At 35.6% G+C, this 24,466-nt stretch overlaps 1 protein-coding gene across 29 annotated transcripts in view; it reads left to right on the forward strand.

Annotated features, from left to right (window-relative positions):
- Positions 1-24,466, forward strand: part of DCAF6 (DDB1 and CUL4 associated factor 6) — a 185,403-nt gene that overhangs the window by 96,885 nt on the left and 64,052 nt on the right. For 17 of the 29 annotated variants that reach the window (XM_069548651.1, XM_069548629.1, XM_069548603.1 and 14 more), the window contains 3 exons: positions 5,367-5,460; positions 6,735-6,854; positions 8,386-8,646. In XM_069548651.1, coding sequence (XP_069404752.1) covers positions 5,367-5,460; positions 6,735-6,854; positions 8,386-8,646 — 475 coding nt within the window. Of the gene's footprint in view, positions 1-5,366; positions 5,461-6,734; positions 6,855-8,385; positions 8,647-20,037; positions 20,209-24,466 lie in introns of all 29 variants that reach the window. The other 12 variants (XM_069548539.1, XM_069548574.1, XM_069548420.1 and 9 more) reach the window with 1 other exon arrangement.

Here is a 24,466-nt window from a genome sequence, read left to right on the forward strand (position 1 = left end):
TATGTAATTTCCTCTTGAAAGAATGAGCTGTAGTAATGTTACAGTCAAACTTTGTGAATGTTGTTACATAATGAAAGAGTTGGAAATGCAGGAACATTTTAAGTGAGCCAACTAGCTTTTACGCCATAGAAAACTTAGCCAAAGGATGTTTATATAATCAGAGTGAATGAGGCTGAGTCATGAGCAGTTGTTTTTTTTAACATGTTTTTCTCAGTGTTCTTCTATGAATTAACTAAGTTAAGAAAAATAATTCTGAAAATGGATTAAAAGTATAAAAATTATGCTTATTGTAATAATGAAACAATATACAGGTCTGTCTAGGAAAAGAAATTAATAAACTGTCTTCCTCTTAATATAATTATCTTTTTCAGTGTGTTATGTTAAATTCTTTGTAGTAATGTTCAGACAAGCTCTTCTCAGCTCACCAAATAGTTATTTGGTATCTACTGTACTATCTACTAAACTTGAGAAAATCAAGGCTGACTGTGACAAAGATATGACCTGTCATTCAGGAGTTTGCAAATAAATAGATAAAAGAGTAAGATTTATAAATAAATGTGTGAAAGTTAAAGTAACATAATTATATGTAAGAATTAATGTTCCATATAAATAGACCAAAGACAGAATAATTGTTTTTAATTGGGAGCATAAGAAACTGTTGAGCAGGTTTTTAAAGTATGAATAAAATTTTAATATATGATTTTTTCTTGTGTTTCCATATTTTTATATTTTCTTAATTTGTAGGGGTCTCTTTTCTATATTATTTCCTTTGAGTGAAAGTTGCTCAGTCGTGTCGTGTCCAACTCTTTGTAACCCAGGCCAGAATACTACAGTGGGTAGCCTTTCCCTTCTCCAGGATTATTTCCTATATCCTCTAATAATTTCCCTTTTGCTCCTGCTCCCTTTTTTTTGGCCATGTTGCACAGCATGTGGGGTCTCAGTTCCCCACCAGGGACTGGATCTTGGCTCCCACAGTGAAAGCATGGCGCCCAAGACACTGGACCACCAGGGAGTTCATGTTGCCCTTCTTTATTTACCATATTCTTTTGTCTTATTCAAAAATTTTTTTCCACTTCTCATTTTCTTTTATTTTGGTATTCCTTTTTTTCTTTTTCTTTTTTCTTTCTTTTTCTCCTATATCTTTTTGACACTTTTTTCCCCACCTACCTAGCACATTATTGGACTGCTTTGTTGAATCCCATCTCTCATTTTCTCCTGTTCCTCATGATTTATTCCTAAAAGTCTTACACGTATCCCCAGCTTTTTGAAAGTTTGCTTCTATATAGCTTTGCTTTTACTGGAGACCTGCATCAGTACTTGATTTCACTGACTAAAACATCCAAAGAGGATTTTCACTTTTACAGAAAAGAAAGGTGAAAAGTGAAAACAGCACCTAGTGATTGTTTGCAGTGCGTGCCCTGAGCAGCACGTGGTGCTACCACACCTCTTCCCAGGGAACTACGCTTGGCATTTCAGTGTCAAGCTGCCCTGGCTTTGAGTTGCCCTGGCTTTGAGTTGCCTTTATATCTCAGCATTAAGCTCTGAGTATTAAATTGTGTCTGTAAACATCTGTGCCTTGTCTTGATTTATTTTGTGCATCAGTTAGCAAGATGTGTCTTAATGTAATTGCTTCTTTGTGTTACTCCATTTTCACTTATGAAGGGTTTCATAGGAACATTCTGCTTTCAGATAGCAGGGGAAACCTGTAACTAAAATGTGTTAGTATTACTTCCCATTCTACTACTAACACTGATCCAAGGCATCAGCACCTCTTCTGGATTATTATGACAGCTTTCTTACTAGGTCCCTGCTTTCATACCACCCTCTCCAATCCTTTAGGTACACAGTAGCCAAAGTAATCTTTTAAAACATAAGTCAAATCATACCACTGTTCTGATTCACACTCCAGAATCGCTCACCACCTCACTCAAAACTGAGGTCCGTACAGTGGCTTCAAGATCTTATGTTACTTGGTTCTTGTCACTTCTACGGCTCTCTCCTTTGTTTGGTCTGCTCTAGCCACATCTCGGAGAGGCAATGGCACCCCACTCCAGTACTCTTGCCTGGAAAATCCCAGGGACGGGGGAGCCTGGTGGGCTGCCATCTATGGGGTCGCACGGAGTCGGACACAACTGAAGCGACTTAGTAGCAGCAGCAGCAGCAGCAGCCACATCTAGTTACTTATTTACTCAGGCAGGCTAAGTGTGCTTCTGCCTTACAGTTTTTGCATTTACTTTGCCTGAAATGACCTCCAGATTATCTGGATTTCTTCTTCCTTTACCTCTTACAGTGCTTTGCACTTGTTTTTCTCTCCATTAGACACTAATATACCACATTGTTAAGAATTATATTCCTTAATTCTCTGGTACTACCTATCTCCCTTTTCTACCTAATTTTATTCTATAACACAACTTTCTCTGTATATTTTACTTGTTTAATTTCACGTATTTTGTAAACTCTGTTACATTGAGAATTTTTGTATGTTTTGTCTGTTGATCTTTCCCTGATACGAAGTGTAGTGGCTGACACATAAAAGGTGCTGAAAATTTTTTTATGGAATGACTGACTATCATTTTCAGGATTTTTTATGGAATGACTATACCATTTTCAGGACTCTAGACTAGATTATTTCAGATATCTCAAAAAATCAAACTTGAGACTGTTTTTAACTTGAAGATCTTGTTCTGGATATACTTGGTGAGAGTATAACATCAGTTCTTTGCCTGTATAATATAGAAATTTCTCTCTTGTAACCATGGAAGAGAGCTCTAGTTTGTTATTCTAAGTACAATTTTTATACAGGATGAGGCTCTTTCTGGAAATGATTATTTGTCTGACATTTAAACAACTACCACACTAGGCATCGTCTGATTATTCCTTTTCACACTTGTGACTTCCTCTGCAGGTTTTGTTATTCTCAGTTGCTTTTAACCATACTTATGTATAATATGGAATATTTTAGAGGGGTTTCTGTTTCTTTTGCTGAGGATGGAAAGTCTCCCATTCCCCCCACCCTGGCCCCACCCCCATGCTCCTTGTTGCTCAGTATAGTTTCCAGGAGAAAATAGAAAATTTACCACTAAGCTATCACTAAATTTCTATCAAAACTTGCTAAATTATGAGGAGGAAAAAGTGAATATTATGTTAAAATATAAGGGAGTGACTCACACATTGGAGAAAATATTTGCAAATCATACATCTGGTTTATGATTTAGAATCTAGTATCCAGAATATGTTATATAAAGAACACTTGCTACTCAATAATGAAAAGATAAATATCTTAATTAAAAAATTGATAAAGGATTTGAATAGACATTTCTCCAAAAAAGATATGCAAATGGCCATTAAGCATATATGGAGATGTTCAACATCACTGATGAAAGCCACAGTGAGGTGCCACTTCATACTTACTAGATTGACTGAAAGAGCCAGTGACGAGTGTAAACGTTCATGAAAGTGTGGAGAAATCAGGGCCCTCATACATTACTGGCAGGAGTATGAAACAGTACAGGTGCCTTGGAAAACAGCTTGGCAGTTCCTCAGAATTTAAACATGGAAGCTATCGTATGATTTGGCAATCCCATGCTAGATTATATACCCAAGAAAATTGAAAACATGTCCCCATAAAAACTTGCATGTATGTTCATAGCAGCATTAGTTACAATAGCCAAAAAGTGGAAAGAGCTCAGTTTTCATCAGCTGATGAATGAATAAACAAAATGTGGTATATTTAAAAAGTAGAATAGTATTGAGCCATAAAAATAGCGATGAAATACTGATACATGCTGCAGTGTGGATGCACCTTGAAAAATATTCTGCTAAGTGAAAGAAGTAATACATGATGACCACATATTATATTATATTGTTACACTTACATGATGTGTCCAGAATAAGCATATCCATAGAGGCAGAGTTAGATGAGTGGTTGTCAGGAGGTGAGTTGAGGGGCAAGTGGGGAGTGATGAAAATGATCTGGATTAGTGAGATACAAGTAACTGCATAGCTTTTGTGAATATATACCTCTGATTTGTCTGCTTTAAAAGTATAAATATTTTTAAAAGGGTAAATATTATGCTATGTAAATTATACATCAATAAAAAGATGTTAAAAATGTGATAGTTGAAGGGAGTGATTAAGAGTGTCAGATACCATCAATATCAGATAGAAGAATCTCTAAAAGGTGCCATTCAAATTGGAAATTGATTTTTGATCATTTTATCATTGATCAATGAACTTAGGAATTGGTCATTCACTGGTGATATGGGTGAGAATTCAGTGGAAAAATGAGATCACTTCAGTGAATTGAGTGAAGAGTGGTAGATAAAAATAGAATGAATACAGACTTTTTAAAAGAAGCTTGACAGTAAAGCTTCAGAAAGCATGAGAAAAGAATAGATGCTGAATAGAAATAGGAACTTGCAGTGCTTTAAAAATGATAAGAACCTTTAGTACATTGTGAGGAAGAATCAAGAAAGAAGAGAGGAATGTAGGTATAGAAATAGAATAATTATTCAAGGAATGAAATAAAAAACACACATAGAGATTAGGCTTAAAACAAATGATCCATCTCCTGAGAAAGATCGGAAGAAATTAAGAAGTAGATATAGATAAGTTTATGGAATGAAATTGAGGAAATTGATATCATTTCTATAGAACTGACTTTATTTTTTTCTGAAGTAGTAGGAAAAGTTAGTAGCTAAGAAAGAGAGCAACAGGTAGAGTAAAGACACTAAGGTGAGTAATGCACGTTGGAGTAGATGCTGGGGGGAGAACCAGAGAGCAAATTGTCAGTAATAATAATAAAATAATGGTTACTCCTATTGCCAACTAGGTGTGTAGCTACTTTACCTATATCATCATAATAGAAAACTTAGGCTTAATGTAGTTAGATAACTTTTCTCTTGTCAGTTGAAAGATGATGGGATTTGATATCACATTTACAAGATTTTAAAGTTGCATTCAGTCTTTAGGTTGAAGATATTAAGTATAGGCTGTCAACGTCAATGGATATTTATGGCTCTTTTTCATACTTTGATTTTTTTGTTGTTGTTTAGTCGCTAAGTTGTGTCCAACTCTTTTTTAACCCCTTGGACTATAGCCTGCCAGGCTCCTCTGTCCATGGGATTTCTGAGGCAAAAATACTGACGTGGGTTGCCATTTCCTTCTCCATGGGATCTCCTCAATCCAGGGATTGAACCATGCATGTCTCATGCATTGGCAGGTGGATTATTTACCACGGAGCCACCAGGGAAGCTCCGTATTTTGATTTAGCATCTCGATAAAGTAAAAAAAAAAAAAAGGAAAGAATCATAGACTTACAGTGTGCTTTAAGAATTCAGCAAATGAGTTTTCTTCTCTTCTTTAAGTTACGACAGCCTCCAGTTAAACGTTTGAGACTTCGTGGTGATTGGTCAGATACTGGACCCCGAGCAAGGCCTGAGAGTGAACGAGAACGAGATGGTAACTATACTTTGGTCAGCTTTTTAAACATTAATATTTTAGCTTGTTTCCATTTTTTTGCTTTATAAGTGATATTGTAACAGACATCTTTGTACATATATCTTTGTACATGTACTTGTGCAAGTGTCTTAGGGTGAAATCCTAAAAGTGGAATGTGTGGGTCACTGGATAAGTGGATTTAATATTGATAGTTATCAAATTACCCTCTGAAAAGTATATACTATTTTGCATTCCCACTGAAAGTCTAAGAATACATTTTTGCCACAGCAAGATTGGGTATTATCAAACTTTATAATTTTTGCCTTTGTATTTGATATAGAGAGAATTGAAAACTCCCAGTTTCCAATCTGAGAGTTTTATAAGAGCACATAAAAAAAATTTTTTTTCCCCTCCTATCAGATGCCTTTGATAAGCATAAGAAACTACTATTTGGGAGTGTTAAGATGGCACATTTAAAATAAAAGTAATTTTGTGATTTTATATAATAAATGGGTCTATAGCCAAAGTCTTATTCTAATTTCTGAAGTCTATTAAGATCAAATGCATTTTTTCCAATATATTAGTGTTTGTATTATTTGACATCATATTTTAAAATATAAAGCTACATTATATAAAGGTAATAAAAGAATAAATTCTACTTTCATAGAAAATACAAAAACAGTTTTTATTTTAAATTATATGATTGTAAAATAGAATTATCACAGTTTTAATTTGATGGGATACTTAATTTGAAAATGCCCTTAAGACTACTCAAGTATTTGAAGGAAGAAAAGGGGGGAAGGAAAAAGATAAAACATTTTCTGGTTTCAGTTAATTTCAACTATATGTAATTTGCAATAAATGATGATAAAAATAAATTCAGTTTAAGGAAATTTAAGTTAGAGAGCAAACCTTCAGTTTAGGGAAATTTAAGAGAGAGGTCATACTTTGTTTTTAATCTGTTCAACTTAAAACTTCATGACCTCTTCTTATCTGTGTACTCTTAGGCCCAAAGATGTGGGTTGGGGTAAGGGTAGGAGTGTGGAAGTACCTAAGGATTGGCAGAGATGTAGGAGGAACTCAAGATGCAGATGAGAGTGACTCATGTGTGCATTTACTATAAAATGTGATGACAGCCCTAGTAGGTTTACATATGCATTCATATAATTTATTTAAGCAATTTGATTTTAAAAAATTGCTTTCACTTTAAAGGCCTTCCAATATAGGTTTTTACATTAATGAAAGATCCTGACTTATTACTAAGTTCACTGATAAGACGTGTTTTGTTATCATAGGAGAGCAAAGTCCCAATGTGTCATTGATGCAGAGAATGTCTGACATGTTATCAAGGTGGTTTGAAGAAGCAAGCGAAGTTGCACAAAGCAATAGAGGACGAGGAAGATCTCGACCCAGAGGTGATTTTCATTATTAGTTAAAGCTACCAGAGAGCTTGCAAAAACTAGTTTTTGAAATCAATTTTATTTATATTCTCTAATGCCGTCTATGGGGTCGCACAGAGTCAGACACGACTGAAACGACTTACCAGCAATGTATACCATATTTTATATCCTTAGTGATCATAAAGTTCTTAACTGTATTGTGTGGAACAATAGAGGACAAAGGGTGTTGGGTATAATTTGTTCCTTTGGGTTCCTCTTGACATAGTCCTCATTGTTTGCTTTTCTCAAGTAAGAGAATCTGATATTCTGCCTTGTAAGTCCATTTGTATGTACTCTGAGAGTGGATGTAGATTAAACTCTGTGGATAAGTAAGTTTTATGTAACTGAATAGTTTCTTCGTTTGGTTATTTATATACAATGGTTATTAATTGCTATTTCTGGTATTAGCTGACCTGTTTTCATATTTTGGTTCACTACTTTCCAGCTTTATGATCTTTGGCAAGTTACCTATCTCTGTCAAAAATCAGGAATATGAAAGTTAATTCCTATATGCTTTAAGTCCCAAAAATTTCTATTGAATTTCATTTATAAATGGTTCTTATCAAATTCTGCATATATAAACTTAAAAAAGTTTCTTAGACTATAGATTTGCTTGAAGGTTATCATATTTGTGCTTAAATTTAAACTAAGATATATTTAAATCAGGATAATTAAAGGAAAAAAAATTATATTCTGTAGTAGCATCTTTAAGACATGAACTTGATTAATTCATTCTGTATCTTTCTTTTAATAATAGATTTGAAGCAAAATCAGGGAAGTTTTTAACATTTATTCAGTATTCTTAATTATTCTGTTGCCACTAGCACAAGGCCTGCCACAACACATAGCAGCCATTCAAGCCTTTTAAAACCATGATTGCATCATGTTAGTTCAGTGGTGAAAGCACTACTGCTAATGAAATGGGAATTGGGAACTTAATCCCATTCTGACCTGATTGTAGCTTTACTCTTGTTAGCAGAATTTTTCATTAAATATTTTCCTAAGGATATTATTATGTTACAGAGTGCAAATATATTAATATAAGTCCCTTATCCTTTTATTGTTGTTGTTCAGTCACCAAGTCGTGTCCAACTCTTTGTGACCTTGTGGACTGCCACACGCCAGGTTTCCCTGTCCATCTCTTAAATCAGAATTATCATCTTCAAACTTAAGGAACAAGACATTATTTGTAGGCATCTTGCAAGCTGTTAATAGGCATTTTGCAAGCTGTTATTTAGCATTGTCTAAGTCAAGCTATGATATTGAGCATTTTGCTTGGAAGGTTGATTATTGTAACAGGAATGTGCCATAGGTAGGTTTTTTACCCCTATTAATTAGCATGTTTGGTTAAGGTACCAAACCACCAGTGGGTGCTTTTGATATCCTGAAATTATCTATTTCTCTGTGTATGTGTATGCACATATATTTCTTGAACATATCTCTTCAGAGGAGTTAGTTTTGGAAAGCATTTAGTATTTCAATTTGTACTACAATGTGTTTTTTGAAGGTGGGACGAATCAGTCAGATGTTTCAACTCTTCCTACGGTCCCATCAAGTACTGATTTGGAAGTGGGTGAAACTGCAATGGAAGTAGATACACCAGATGAACAGTTTCTTCAGCCTTCTACATCCTCTACTGTGTCAACTCAGGGTCATTTGGCCTCATCTTCTACAGAAAGCCCTCATTCTACTTCTTTGCTGTCTTCTCCAGACAGTGAACAAAGGCAGTCTGTTGAGGCATCTGGACGCCATACACGTCATCAGTCTGGTGAGGATGTTATTCTTTAAATAGGCTGTGATTCATCTGGTGATTTTTGATAATGAAAAATTTTTAATGGGTTATTTTGAAAGAAACTGAATTATATCAACTTATTCTTACTGGGAAAAATGATCAAAATGACATGTAATATATGAATATGTAACTTACAGAATTCAAGTGTGCCTCACTTGAATGAATTTTATCATGCAGCAGGAAACGACAGTTTACCCAAGACAATTCTTTATAAAATGTAAGTATCAGAAGATAGTGTTTAGACACAGTGTAATGTATTGACTTAATAATTATTGGCTTTAGTGAAAATATAGCCCTGATTATTATTAGTTGCTTTGTATTTTTTTTTTAATTATTTTTCTTCAAATCATGAAATACTTTCAGTATGTGCTTTATGGTGAATTTTATATGGTCTTTTGTCATCTATATATGCAGTTTACCAAAAGAATTATTTCTCCTTTATGTACATGAAAAAAATTTTAACAGGTCTTTGTCTTCTTGGTATTTGATGTTAATGAAAAAAAATCAATTTCTAAATTCTACTAAAATTGTATTTTCTTTTCAGTATTCCTCATGTTCACACATCCCTCCTCCATGGAATGTACTACTGTTTACATCAGTAATCTAGCATATATGTCTGTAGTTTACTTGGCATTTTAACTGTATAAATGTAATTATAATAACCAATAAGATGAAGTTCGTTCATATTTTTCTTGGGGATTTTTAAGGAAGTATTTTACTCATATATAATTAAAAATATTAGCAACTAAAGATACAGCTGGGAGGCCTAAGCTAAAACCTATAAAAAAATTCCTAACAGCTTTCCTAACTGCCAAATTGGTAGTTTATTCTTGCTTCTCTGAAATCTGATACCAGCTCACCAAATATGAGGTGTTTTAAATTAAGCAGTTTTATCAGTATATCCCAGTTTTGGTAATTTATTTTCAGTTTCTATGGGAATAGAAGCCAGAGTCAGTTATATGACCATTAAATAATAGATGAGTATAATTTACCTATAAAAATAAGCTAAAGATGAGCTATACCATTAGGTTTTCCACATTCTCATTGATACAATATTTCAAGTTATGGGAAAATAACATATTTTGGAGGGTTTGGAAAGCTGGGACAAAATCAGCTAAAAGTTTGCTTTCCAAAACAAGTAAAATTGGTAAAAATAAGAGTTTTTAAAGTGATAACATTCTTGGAAATAATCTTAGAGAGTGATCAATTGTAAGTTTGATCACAGCTTAGCAAGAAGATTGTCCATCTCATTTTCATGTTCCACTGAATCTTAACTGATTCCAGTTGTTTCTTCAACACATTTCTTGGTATACTACTTCGTGGGGAATTCCATTTTTCCTTTTTGTCGTAGATTCTTAACACCTTCTAGTACTGCATTTCAGATTATTAAATCCTTTTTAATATTTGATGTAAGTATTAGATACTGTAGTCATTGAATCATTGAAGAGAAAAAAACGTTTTTGTGATGATCCTGTGACATCGAACATTACTTAGCACTTTTGTCTATAAGTTTTCAAAGAAAGATAAGAAAGACTTTTAACTGGTAGATTATGGAAAGAATTTTGACTGGCTAAACTATGGAAAATGGAAATGTTTCCATGTTACCAAGATAGTATTGCTACTGAGGAAAATGATTTGATGTTAGATGTAACATCTAAAGATTATGTCTCTGATTGTTTTGACCAATAGGCCTTAGCATTTTAACAATAAGGACTTAATGCTCTTTATATTGTGTTTTGTTTTCTCAATCTCTTATTCAGTTCTAAGTCCAGATGGGTTTTTGGGTAGTAGGAACTGCCTGTATTGGTAGGAGTGTCATCTTAGAACCATGATTTCTGTTATTGTCTTGCATAGAAATAGAGAAAATGAAAACATATGCTTCTTGCTTTTACTGTGAATATCTGTTGTAAATGTTTGTATCTTTCATTTCTGTCCCTTTCTTTTCTTCTGTCATGTTTGCTGGGGTGAAGGAGAGGCACAGTGGGAATGTGAGGACTTGCTGGGCAGCACTCCCATCTCATTGAACCAAATTATTTGCCTTCTCTTAGTCTGCAACTGAGTCCCTGAATGTTAGTGAGGAAATTTGTGACCACAGACTTCATTGGGCGCTCCGCACAGTCTGCAGCTGTCAGGTTCACGCCTTATGTCTCTCAGACTTTTAGCACTACACTTTGTCCTCATCCTACTCCCTCGCTGAAAACCTTCTTTCATTCATAGTAGGGGGAAAAACCATTCACTTTCCTACTTTTGAATCTCTCAACTTTCCAGTGTCTGTACTCACATTGTCTATGACAGAAGTGGTCACATTGTGGGAAGAAGTGTATCTGCTCCTAACAGAAGCTAACCAGTGCAGTTTCCATCTCTTTCCATCTTTTCAAGGAGTTTGCTCCTTGTCCTGCATCTTTATTACTACCTTTCCTACTGAATTTTTCCTTTCCACCTCAAACATGCTCTATTATTATCTTGACTTTAAAAAATCTCTTAATTGTCCCACATTCCCCTCCAGACTCATGTCTTTGCTCCTTTTACAACCAGACTCTACATAAGAGTAGCTGACATATACTGTCTCTTTTTTCTTACCATCCTCCACTTATTTACCTACCAAGCCTAATCTGCCTTTTGACTTCCTTTTTCACTGAAACTTTTTGTCAAAGTCACTAGTGACTTCCATTTTGCCTCAAAAGGATACTTCTTTCTTTTAACCCAGTTGCATTTAGCGTAGTGTGTCACTTTTTCTTGAAGCACTTTTCTTTTTTGTTATCTGTGATACCACTTTTGCCTACTTAACTCTTATTAGCATCTCTGGCTGGTTTTCAGCAACCATTGTTGATATTTCTTATTCTATAATTACTTGTCAATGTTTTAGTGGAACCCCCATAGCCTGTGCTGTCTTCTCTGCATGCACCCTGTCCCTCATAAAATTGTATCAATTCCTGGAGCATTTAATAATCTCCAAATGTATACTGATAATCTGATCTTCTACCCTGAGTTACATACTCCTCTGTCCAACTGATTATTTAACACTTTGTTTTGGTTATCTTTGGACATCTTGGGTCTAATATGTCCAACTATAATTTATCTTCCTACCCTTCCTATCTCCCTGATCTCTTTAATCTTGATAATTTAATATATTAGTAAATTATAATTACTGCATATTTGCTTATTTTAACAGACTATGGGTTACTGATTCCTTGCTTTCCTTCATGTCCCTCACCCATTTCATCATCTGTTTTCTCCGTATCTAAGATACCCTTTACTTCTTTTCATCTTACTGGATTGGCCAAAGAGTTCTCTCATGTTTTTCACATAAGATGTTATGGAAAAACCTGAATGAACTTTTTGGCCAACCCAGTACTCTTATTCCCTTATACTTTGTTGTCCATGCAGCAGCCAAAATGAGTATTTTAAAATATTAGATCAGATTATGTAACTTTGCCATCTCAAACTCCTCAAAGACTTTTGATTGCATTTATAAATATAAATAAAAGAGGAAAAAGAACTGAATCTTTATGGCTGGTGCCTTGTTTGCCTTTCTAGGCTCATTTCATGCCATACTCTGTCTTCCTAATGATCATTACACTGTAGCTGTACTGATTTCAGTTCAGTTCTTGAATATTCCAACCTTTCTTCTGCCTCTTTCTTTTGGATTTTGAGTCTTTGTAACACAGTTACTGATCTCTGTATTTGAGAAGCTCTTCTCTTGGCTCTTCCTTTTTTTTTGGTTCTCAGCTCAAATGTCACCCAAGGGAGGTCTTGCATAACTCTCATAGCTAGATTCATCTTCCTTTTCTTCCTGCCCCAGAATTTTATTGTGTCTTGAATAGCCCTGTTTATCTCCTGAAAAGTTATTAGAATTTGTAATTATTTTTATTGATTTGTTTATGACTATTTTCTCATTTGAATATGCTCTCATAAAGACAGAGATTTTATCTATCATAAGCCTCTTAAAGGTACTGTTAAGTCCCTTAAGCTGGTATAACCTGTGTAAGATATATTTAGCTATTTGATAGTCTTTATAGTTTCAGTTCCATTTCATTCATTCTGGATGTTTCCAGTAGGCTTCACAGATTTGATGATATCTAGGGAAGTTGCTCTGAATAGATATCCAGTTATTTATTGTTTTTGGATTCATTATTTGCCCTTGGCTGTCCAGACAACATAAAACTGGATACTTTTTTCTTACTTTATTCCAGAAATATTCTATGTTAACTTATGGAAATACTTGTAAAAAATCATTTTGGTACATGATGAAATCAGGACAGGTAAAAATAAATACGGGTAGAAGAAAAAATGGAGCCCCAGTGACATGAATATATGAAGTGCATACCTGAAGAATAGTGTATCTAGAGGGGCCCGCTGAATGGGCTTTGAGTTTTGTAGCTGAATTAGGAAGATAATATACTCAAATGGAATTTGAAGTCAGTTGGTCACTCTCTTTTTAAAATTTGAATTTCTTCACTCTTTGTATTCTTGAATTTTAGTTTTATTCACATAGACTGTTTGAAACTACATTCTATATACATAGAATCTGATTAGACATTTTGATTCTCATTCATGGTCTTTTCTTGAATGTTTAACAAAAGATGGTGCTTTTGGAAATATGGTTATTAGATTACCTATTTGAAGACCAGCAAGATATGAATATGAGCTGAAATTATATAAGGTTAAAATGATATCTTCATAATTTTATTTATAAAAAATATTTCAAAGTAACTACAAAATATTTTTTTCTTTCTTGATAATGCCTGTGAGACATCAGTTTTAGTTTTTTCTCAAACTAAGCCTTTGTGTGTTGTATGTAATTTTTTCCCATGGTAAGTAAGGAGCTTCTTGTAATGAGAGAGTGTTAAATGAGACAGTCATTCCAATGTGTTATACTTTAATTACCTCCTTTGGTCTTATTTTAATTTAAGAAAGAGAAGGTGGTTTCTTTGGATTGGGTAAGGAATATCAGTACATAAAAAGTGTAGTTTGGAGGCGCTCACCTTGAGAAGTGTGTCACCTAGAGGATCCATGTGTTTCTAATTAATGGACCACTGCTAAGAGTTGGACACGACTGAGTGACTTCACTTTCACTTTTCACTTTCATGCATTGGAGAAGGAAATGGCAACCCACTCCAGTGTTCTTGCCTGGAGAATCCCAGGGATGGGGGAGCCTGGTGGCTGCCATCTGTGGGGTCGTATAGAGTTGGACATGACTGATGTCACTTAGCAGCAGCAGACCATGAGAACTGAATTTTTTTATGATAGTACATAATGACTTATGTGTGGATTCCTGCTTATTTACAGATTTCTGTGTTGGCTCAGGTTTTGACATTTATTTAGGTCTATTCAGGATCTTTATGGCAAAATTGAGCTCTGTTGAAAAATTCCTGGGAAAGTAAAAACTCTGTTGTATGGCATAGCAAAGCAAACTTTTCAAAGCTCAGATAATCCAGTTTACAGTTTCCTTTAAAGGGTCAGGGTCTAGTCAGATGAGATATGTGCAATTTAGAGAGTAGAAAAAAGTGGAAATATTAGGTTAATGAACACTTTGGGGAAGCTAAAGAGGAGATCAGAGGAACTTGTAAATCAGTAAAGGAATGACCAATTCTGATTTCGGAGGTAGCAGTGAATGGTGACATGAAGTGAGATCTTAGTTCCTTGCCCAGGAATTGAATGTGTGTAGCCTGGCCTCCCTGGTAACTCAGTGGTAAATAATCCATCTGCAGTGCAGGAGACGCAGGCTTGATTCCTGGGTCAGGAAGATCCCCTGGAGGAGGTGATGGCACCTCACTCCAGTATTCTTGCCTGGGAAATCCCGTGGAGAGAGGAGCCTGGCGGGCTACACATAAAAGAGTTGTATACAACTTAATGATTAAACAATAACAACAAAAAGCCTGGATGAAAACCATAAATCCCAACCATCAGACCAGCAAAGGGCTACTGGCTAGAAGCAAGTTTTCCCTGGCTCTTGCCCCCATTGAAAAATGCATTTCTCATGGAGGCAAAACTGTTAAAACAGGTACAAAGTTTATTATTAGAGAGACAGCACAATAAGTGAGAGAGCAGGCAGAGAACTGGTTTAGTTAAAATAGAAGTAAGGCAGAGATGCACAACCTGAGAGAAGGGGTGTGGCATCCTCCCTAATGTGGAGGGGCACATTTAACTTCCTAAAGAGGGAGTTAAATCATTTATATAGAGCAGTTCTTCTGGGTCTTTATCTTTGGCCAATTACCTGGTTTCTTTTTCCACATCTGACCACCTTTAGGACCCTCTCCAACACACATGCACAATTTTTTCCAAAATGACTTCCAGCCCAGAGGCCAGTGGGTCACCTGTGGCATCACACATTATGGGTTGGTACCCTCTCCTTTTGACCCCTGAGGAGCCTTTTTGAACATGCGCAATGTCTCCCTTGCCCCAAGGATAGATAATACTCGATCTCTTGATCTTTTCCTCAACAGAGTTTAGCCCTTCTCTGTTTCTGCCATGGCTAAAGGAGACAAAGTCAGGCTATTTACCCAATTTCTGTTGTTATATCTGTTTCTGAAGGAGGCTGGTTGTAAATATCTAACGTACCTCCTGTCTCAGGAGATGCAAACAGGAGTCTAGTTGTAAGTGTCCGGCCTGAAGCCCATCTTTTTAGCCCCAAGAAATGTAAAAATGAGGCCAGTTGTAAATACCTAGCCTGCTACTGCTGCTGCTAAGTCGCTTCAGTCGTGTCCGACTCTGTGCAACCCCATAGACGGCAGCCCACCAGGCTCCCCCGTCCCTGGGATTCTCCAGGCAAGAACACTGGAGTGGGTTGCCATTTCCTTCTCCAATGCATGAAAGTGAAAAGTGAAAGTGAGGTCACTCAGTCGTGTCCGACTCTTCACAACCCCATGGACTGCAGCCTACCAGGCTTCTCCGTCCATGGGATTTTCCAGGCAAGAGTACTGGAGTGGGGTGCCATCGCCTTCTCCGAATACCTAGCCTGGAACCCATCTATTTCCTGCCTCTGTTCTAGGAGGAAAAATACCCAAGGATCACCTGGACAAAGGAGCAAGTTGGGAGTGATAGCAAGCAGATAAAGCACCACCAAATTACATGTAAAAATAATCCAGCGTCTAGGACAAAAGAACCTATGTATTGGAAGAGAGGCAGGACTGGAGGTTACAACCAGATGGACTTTCGTCCGGTCTGTGCTGTGCTCTGTTTAGTTGCTTAGTCGTCTCTGACTCTTTGCGGCCCCATGGCATGTTTGTAGCCCGCCAGCCTCCTCTGTCTGTGGCGTTCTCCAGGCAAGAACACTGGAGTGGGTTGCCGTGACTTCCTCCAGGGGGTCTTCCCAACCCACGAATCAAACCCAGGTCCTCCCACATTGCAGGTGGATTCTTTACTGGCTGAGATTACCTATAGTTTATTGTTGTTTTACATCAGTAGGAATTGTCATTAAATATCAGGAGATGGAAGTACAAATTTCCCATTAGCAGTTCCTGGCTCATTGTTGAGCATTTTGTTGTTGTTGTTATTTTTTTTAATATTAAGCCCAAAGATACTTGTTGTATTCACTTTTGATTTTGGTTAATGTTAGCAAAGACTAAGTCTCCAAGCATTTATTCATATCACAGATAGTATATGTTCGTTTATACATTTTTAAAAGAATGTAATATATATGTATCTTTCATGCCTTTAATATTTCAAACTGCTAACAGTACTATTTGCTCAGACTGGTATTTTTGCTTAGAATTTTAATTCAAAATTTGGCTTTCCTATTTAGCTCTGTGATGACTTCTTGCCCTAGCCTCATTTTTTTTTTTTTTGAACTTTTAAACATAACAACCAGCCTTGTAAGTAAGCAAACAAATCCTTCTTTGAAAGGCACTGGGAGCATTGAATTATGACATTATCATAACTAAATCTTAATTTTCCAAGTTACAGAACATTACTGCTTGTACTTGAGCCTGCTACAATAGATTTGCTACACTATCATTGTCTTGTGGGTCAAGGATGGAGACTCATATCCCCATAAAACATTTGTCAGTGCAAGAGAGATGGTTTGAAACAGCCATGAAGTTGGATAAATATTTTGTGATTTTTTTTTAAGCATAACTTGATGTATCTGTTATCTCTTTCTTTATAGTTATTTCTTTTGAAGTAAAATGACAAACTTCATGGCTGCATAATAATGCTTTGTTTTATATTGCTAAAAGTGTTACTACTGTGCTGACAATAACTATAGAATATGTATAAACTTAAAAAGAAGACAATAATATTGAGCATTACAATTTATTTGTTCGTGAATACTATCCTACTTGATATGGAGAATTTTCTAGGAGGAACTGGCAGTAAAAGACCGATGATACTTGAATTGTGAAATCTTAACTGCCAATTGAATAAAATTCTTTATAAATAGAGGACATGGGAACAAAGGTTAGTATCTCTGGCATGATTGATTCTGAAACGATAAACCAAATTTGCAGTCTTATCATCTATATAAAAGAAGCTGAAGAGTGAAAACTCTGACTTAAAATTCAACATTCAAAAAACTAAGATCCAGTCCCATCACTTCATGGCAAATAGATGGGGAAACAATGGAAACAGTGTCAGACTTTATTTTCTTGGGCTCCAAAATCACTACAGATGGTGACTGCAGCCATGAAATTAAAAGACCCTTGCTCCTTGGAAGAAAAGCTACGACCAACCGAGATAGCACATTAAAAAGCAGAGACATTACTTTGCCAACAAAGGTCCATCCTGTCAAAGCTGTGGTTTTTCCAGTAGTCATGTATGGATGTGAGAGTTGGACCATAAAGAAAGCTGAGCACCAAAGAAGTGATGCTTTTGAACTGTGGTGTTGAAGAAGACTCTTGAGAGTCCCTTGGACAGCAAGGAGATTCAACCAGTCCATCCTAAAGGAGACCAGTCCTGAGTGTTCATTGGTAGGACTGATTTTGAAGCTGAAGCTACAATACTTTGGCCACCTGATGCGAAGAACTGACTCATTTGAAAAGATCTTGATGCTGGGAAAGATTGAAGGCAGGAGGAGAAGGGGATGACAGAGGATGAGATAGTTGGATGGCATCACTGACTCAATGGACATGAGTTTGAGCAAGCTCCGGGAGTTGGTCATAGAGAAGGCAGCCTGACATGCTGCAGTCCATGGGGTCACAAAGAGTTGAACCCGACTGAGTGACTGAACTGAACTGACTAACTGAAAGTTATTTGGTAATTTATATAATTTGCTGTGTCACTGAGAGAAATTCCATCTACTCCCTACATCAAATCTACAACTAATTTCTACCCCTACACTTGGTAGTACATCCACTTTGTTAGAGTGGATGAAATTTTTATGTACATGTCTAAAGCCAATTCCTCCTCTTAGCTACTGCAGCTCATTTCTTTTGGTCTACTTAAGGACGACATTCCTGCATTTGCCCACTTCTTCTTCTTATCTTCTCTCCTCTTGCCAATTAAGTTTATGTCCGTCAGTATAGAAGCATATGTAGTCTGTCTCAAACTAAAGCAAACCTCCCTTGATTCTATTCTCCCACCAACGGTCAGCCAGTTTCTCTTTTCCCCACTCACAGCAAAACTTCTGGGAAAAGTACATACGCTTTGTCCCTCTCCTTCTTTACTTCCCTTTTCTCTTGAACCTGTTTCAGTCAGGTTTTGGCCTCTGTGACTTCACTGAAATGGCTCTTCTCAAGCCATTTTCTTTGTGGTTATTTCTTGGTTAGTGTCTTTTTCATTGTATCAGCAGGCACAGCTACTAACTTTATCCTTCTTAAAATACTTTGATCCTTGAACTTATAGAACTTGGTTCACTCACTCCTTCAATCTCCTTTTTGCATTCTCCTTATTCTTGGTGTTCTTCCCTTCAGTTTAGTTCTTAGACTTCTTTATTTTTACTTACTCTTTCAGTGACTGAAAGTAACATCGTCATTGCTGCTGCTAAGTCGCTTTAGTTGTGTCCGACTCTGTGCGATCCCATAGATGGCAGCCCACCAGGCTCCTCTGTCCTTGGGATTCTCCAGGCAAGAACACTGGAGTGGGTTGCCATTTCTTTCTCCCAACCTCATCATTGACATCCAGATTTACTGGTGAATTCTAGCCAGTATATATATATTATACTGTATATATTATATACATATATGTGTGTGTGTATATATATACTGTATATATTATATATATATATAATATATACAGTATATATTATAGTGAGTCCCTACTCAGTTTCTCCATTTGGATACTAATTTTTTTCTTAAGTACGACTTCCTCCTCCTCTGCTCTTCCCTGTCACAATAAATGGCAACTTGATTTTTCCTGTTATCTACACTGAAAACGTTGGGATCACTCTACATCCAAGCTATCAGCAAGTTTTTCTGCCATTACCTGTAACATATATATTCCACATCCAGATACACTTCCCCTTCTGAGCATTTGTACTTTTTTCTTTGCCTGGAACAGTTTTCCTCCAGATAGCCATGTGGGTTACTCCCTTACATCCTTGAGGTCTTTATTCAAAAGTCATTTTAGGAGAATAATCCTTCCATGATGACCATATATGAAATAGCAGCCAGTCCCCCTCTATCTTCATCACACCTATCTTACCTGCCCAGTTTACTTGCTGGCACTTATTCCCACTTGACACATAGAAACACATACAAATACACTGTTGTATGTTTTTTTCTCAGAACACACCAGTAGGGACTGTTTTTTGGTTCAATTTTTACTTATCCCAAGAACCTAAAACAATGCTTCATACTTAGTTAGGTATTCAACATTCTCTGCACAATTTCATGTTATACTATTTTTTAGCTATGGCCACTGCTTCAGATGAAGTGTAAGAAAATGTTAAAGATTATGTAAATATTATTCATCTTTAAAAGTAAATGATAATTCCAACATAAAAAACATTTTAGCTAAAAAATATGTAGCTTTTTAAAGGGCTCTCTACTAATAAATTTCAAGAATTGTTTCCAACTGTAGTAACTTTTTCATAATCTTAATTATTATCTGATTGAAATTTGTAAAGTAGCTTTTGTATATAGGTTAAATGAGATAACTGATATTTTCTAATTGTTGTACAAGGAGTTGCAATCTGGAAAGGAACGTTCACTTTTAAATGTTTTGCTATGAAAGATTTTACTTACACTCTGTATAAGTACATAAATATTCTTAGAGAACTCTGTCTTATTCATCCTAGTTAAACAGAAGCATTTGGGTATATAAGTGTGTATAGTGTATCAAAATTTAATGATCAGTAATTTTTTATGAGTAGTTTGCTTTTAGTGTGAGATGTGTTTTATTTATACCCTTTTCTCTTTAAAGTATGATTGTATTCTTACTATTTTCTGTTTTATTACTATCTTTTCATCTTTCTTTTCCTATCTGTATCAGAATTTCTGAGGGGGCCTGAGATAGCTTTGCTCCGTAAGCGCCTGCAACAACTGAGGCTTAAGAGGGCTGAGCAGCAGAGGCAGCAGGAGCTAGCTGCACGTACCCAGCAACAGCCTTCCACTTCTGATCAGTCTTCTCATGAGGGCTCTTCACAGGACCCTCAGACTTCAGGTTATTAATATCAAGTGTCCTTAAGCAGCTGGTAGAGTTTTTTTGTTTGTTTGTTTTTAACACTGCTGCTGTGTATAAGATGCTTCTCTTTTCCCCTTCCAAAGAAAGCTGATGCGCCTGAAGCTTTTCCCTTCATTTCTAGCATATGGTGAAATTTATCATCATGTGGCTAGAAGGACAGATTGCCAACAGCACTTGCTAGTGAGGCGAATATAAAATAATCTCTTATTTTATTTGTAATTTTAGAGAAGGACAAATATTTATTACTTCTACAGTTAATGAGCTACCCCATCTAATAATCTAGTGAATTTGGAGCCTGCATTGATATTTCTATTGATATTTTCTGTATGTCCAAATGATATCTGTGCTTATGGCTCCTAGCTCCTCCTCTGTTTTTTTTTTTTTTTTTTGCTTTAAGAGTTAACCAGTACTTCTATTACCACATAAACATAGTAATGCTAGATTTTAGCCAATAATCTGCTTCTGTAGTCATTTGAAAATTTTCAGTATTTGCTTTCGTAGTCCTCCGACACATAATCAACTTTCTCATATGTGGGACAGGAAAAATATTCTGGTTTGATGTTCCTGTTCTTAATATATAAAACTCTGATAAGATAGTAATAATTCATTGAGTATTTTAGTGGCTCACTTTTTTTTAATAGCCAAAAAGCTCATGATGCTCAGTAAACATCTGTTGAAAGAATTAGTGAAAGACACAGCATAAAATAATTTGTCAACCTAATTCTTTCAAGAAGGATAGTAAATATACATCCTATACTATAGTTTCTGTAGTAGGTGCTGTCATACTAATGAAATTTACTACTTTGACATACTTTATTTTGCCACTCTAAGGAGTGATGAGTTGGGAGTTAATTACTTTGAGAACTCTGACTAAATTACTTGGAATTAATCTGTATATTGTTAGAACTGGATAACCTCTTCTATATAAATAAATATCTGTTTCCACTAAGTGCAGTGGTAACAAAAAGTGTATTATACAATACCATGGTGAAATAAAATAGATTTAAATAACTGCAGTATAGATGTGATGTTTGGAACAAATTATGGACCTGATTTTTAACTTGCTGTTATATAAATAGAATATCAGTGAAGCAAAGATATTTTTCTCTCACCCATTTTTTTACCCATAGAACAATCTTTTCCCATATATTAATAAGAAAGTTTGAATAGATTGGAGCTGTAACATTTAGTATCAAGACATTTCGCTATGATTCTGTGCTGTATAGCACAGGGCTTCCCTGGCGGCTCAGTGGTGAAGAACTCAGCTGCCAGTGCCAGAGACATGGGCTTGATCCCTGGGTCAGGAAGATCCCCTGGAGAAGGAAGTGGTAACCCACTCCAGTGTTCTTGCCTGGGAAGTCTCATGAAGAGGAGCCTGGTGGGCTACAGTCCACGGGGTTAGAGAGTGGGAGGGACATGACTGAGCACACACACATGCTTAGCACAGGGGTTTTAGAAGTAAAAATATACAACATATAAAACAACAAGGAAGAAAAAAATGTCTCTACATGTATAAATACTTTTAAGATTTATTTAAAATTTAGCAGATAACAAACCAAGTATTAGAGTGAATTTGATTATAAAACAAAACTGCCTACATTATTGGTAGAGAAATGTACACTGTGGACATTAGGAAAATATTGACACTGCGTCTTTATATCTAATTCATCAGTTTGAATTGAGACCAGTTTTTTTAAGAATCAAAAAGTTTTAGGGTGGTTATACGTTTTTTGTGAAATAAGATGCTGTTTTCCCCACTCTTAGCATCATTCTTATTAAATAATAACTAGTTTGATAACCAGTGCATTTGTGGTAATTTTTGAAAAACCAGTGTTGAGTTAGACACCTTGCCAGTTTTGAAGCTGAGAAACACATTAATCTTATTTTTTGTTATTGAACAAATTGCTCGGGTCCCTGAGGCTGCCCACATGGACCAATATTAGAAGCCCTTAGTGCTACAATGTATGTTTGCTCTCTTCCCGTACAGTGTGAGATGGATTGTATACGTCTATATGCTTTTTGTATACGTCTGTATGCTTTTTGTCTATATGCTCTATATGTATATGCCATATGCCTTTTGACATAGCATTCATATAAGACCACTAGTAATCTAACCTGTAACATGCCCTAGGTTCATTTGCTAGCGTTACTTTTATCTTATTCTTTCTTCACATGTCAGGAACACTGTCTGGTAACTAAAATCTTTAAGAACAGCTGAATAATATATTGTTAGTTTGTTACAAGGAATATCTTGTCCATTTAGTAAATCTTGAAAAGGAGGAAAGATGAGTTGACTTAATGTAAAATTCTTCATTTTGGAACATCCAAATTATAGAAATACAGAGTAGAAATTAAATTTATGAAATTCAGCAGGGAGATTGGTTGTATTTGAACAACAACTCACAAAACATTTTCCTACATTTCATGATGTATTAATACAAGTTTGGATATGTACATTATGGGCATTAATTGATCCATTCACTCATACTAGATATTACTACTAAAATCATGAATATAGTTAGCAGAAAATTAGCATTCTATATTTTAACTTTTTAACAATAGAAGAATGCTCAGTTCTCATAAAACATTTTCCCATTATGTCTTGATATCTCATAGTGTCAGCAAATGATGATACTATCAGTAAATTATATTTCTATCATCATCTCACCTGTTTAAGCCTTTTAGGTATAAGATATTCAAAGGAGACATTAATGTAATTTCGGAAACCAAGAAATTTTAACAAATGCAGAATTTCTGAGTGACTACATTGTCTGGTAAATATTTTATTCTCTTTTCAAAGTATAGGACTCATGAGACTATTTTGTGACAGGATAAGTGTTAGATGAAGCTACCTAATACTTAATTTCTGTAGGAAAATGGCATCAAACCCTCAAGCCATTTTATAGAGTCTACATTTTAATGGGGTCAAATGAGAACGTGTCTGATGCCAACATTTCTTGGCAATTGAAGACTAAAACACCATTCTAAGGCATCAAACAGTAAAATGAGCTGTATAAGACAGATTGTAACATATGTTTTAAACAATTCTCCAAGGCACCAAGCAGTATTTAAAATGGGCTGTATAAGATAGATGTTAATATACATTTTAAACAATTCTCCCCTCCCATTTTTTCAGCTGTGAAATTAGAATTTCATGGGGAAGTTCTAATATAAAATACGTAAATGACACTGTTGAGATTGAACATAAAGAAGAGTGTTAAGAAATGCCAGCTTAATTCCTTGTCCCTCTTGCTGCCCCCAAGCCACCTCTGCTCTCAGAAGCACAATTCAAAAACCACTGCCTTAAAACAAGTTTTGACACCTGTAAATAATAATTATTCATAGCTAATTTCTAATATTTTATTTTTCAAAATTAGTGTATATTTCTATAAAATATTCACATTTTTAGTTTTTAAAAAGTGCACTTTTTTTAGACTTATAGGAAATACATCACAACTCGTTTCTAATCTTTCAGTGATTTTTTTTTTTTAATCATAAAGAGATGAATTTACTTTTATCAGATCACTTGTCTGGGTGTTAGACTGGCTGAGTTCTTATTCCTGGCCTTATGAAAAATGACGTTGGGCAGGTCATTTGGCTGCTTTATGCCTCAGTTTCCCAATTATTGATTTATTTAGTTAGCGTGGCATAAGGATGGGATAGAGAATACTGTATAAAGTTTTTATACTCCTAAATAGAAAAGTACACATAATATTGGACTATCTTAATTATAATAGCTTTAACTTACTATTAATACCTAAAGATATCCTCATATTCCAACCATGAAAGGTTGATAGTATTCAGGGTTTTGAATGAGCTGTATGTATGTTTTTCAGATGAATGCCATAAACAGCTGTGGCAAAGGCATTCAGCATATGGCTGATTTTAAACCCGACTCTTTTTTTCCATTTCAGGTCCCCTGAAGTCATGGGTTGCTGGCTCCTGCTCAGAGTGACAACACCCTGTGGAGTCTGCTGGTACTGGCCCAACCACCACAGAGCCCCACTGGAGCATGGAGCCAGCCTAGAGAGGGTGTCAGGTAGGAACTGTTTTTTCACTTTATGGCACGGTTTTGCCAATTGGAAAAGAAAAAAGTAATTTTTATACCCCGTAAAGGGTATGAAACATTGGTGAATATTTTAAAGGGCTTTTCAAAACTGAGCCATATTGGAAAAAATCAGCATTTACCCAGTCCTCTGAAAACAGTCTTCTTTACAACATCCAGTTGCTCACAGTG

Source organism: Ovis canadensis, chromosome 1 (genome assembly GCF_042477335.2).
Source record: "Ovis canadensis isolate MfBH-ARS-UI-01 breed Bighorn chromosome 1, ARS-UI_OviCan_v2, whole genome shotgun sequence".
NCBI classification, from domain to species: Eukaryota; Metazoa; Chordata; class Mammalia; order Artiodactyla; family Bovidae; genus Ovis; species Ovis canadensis.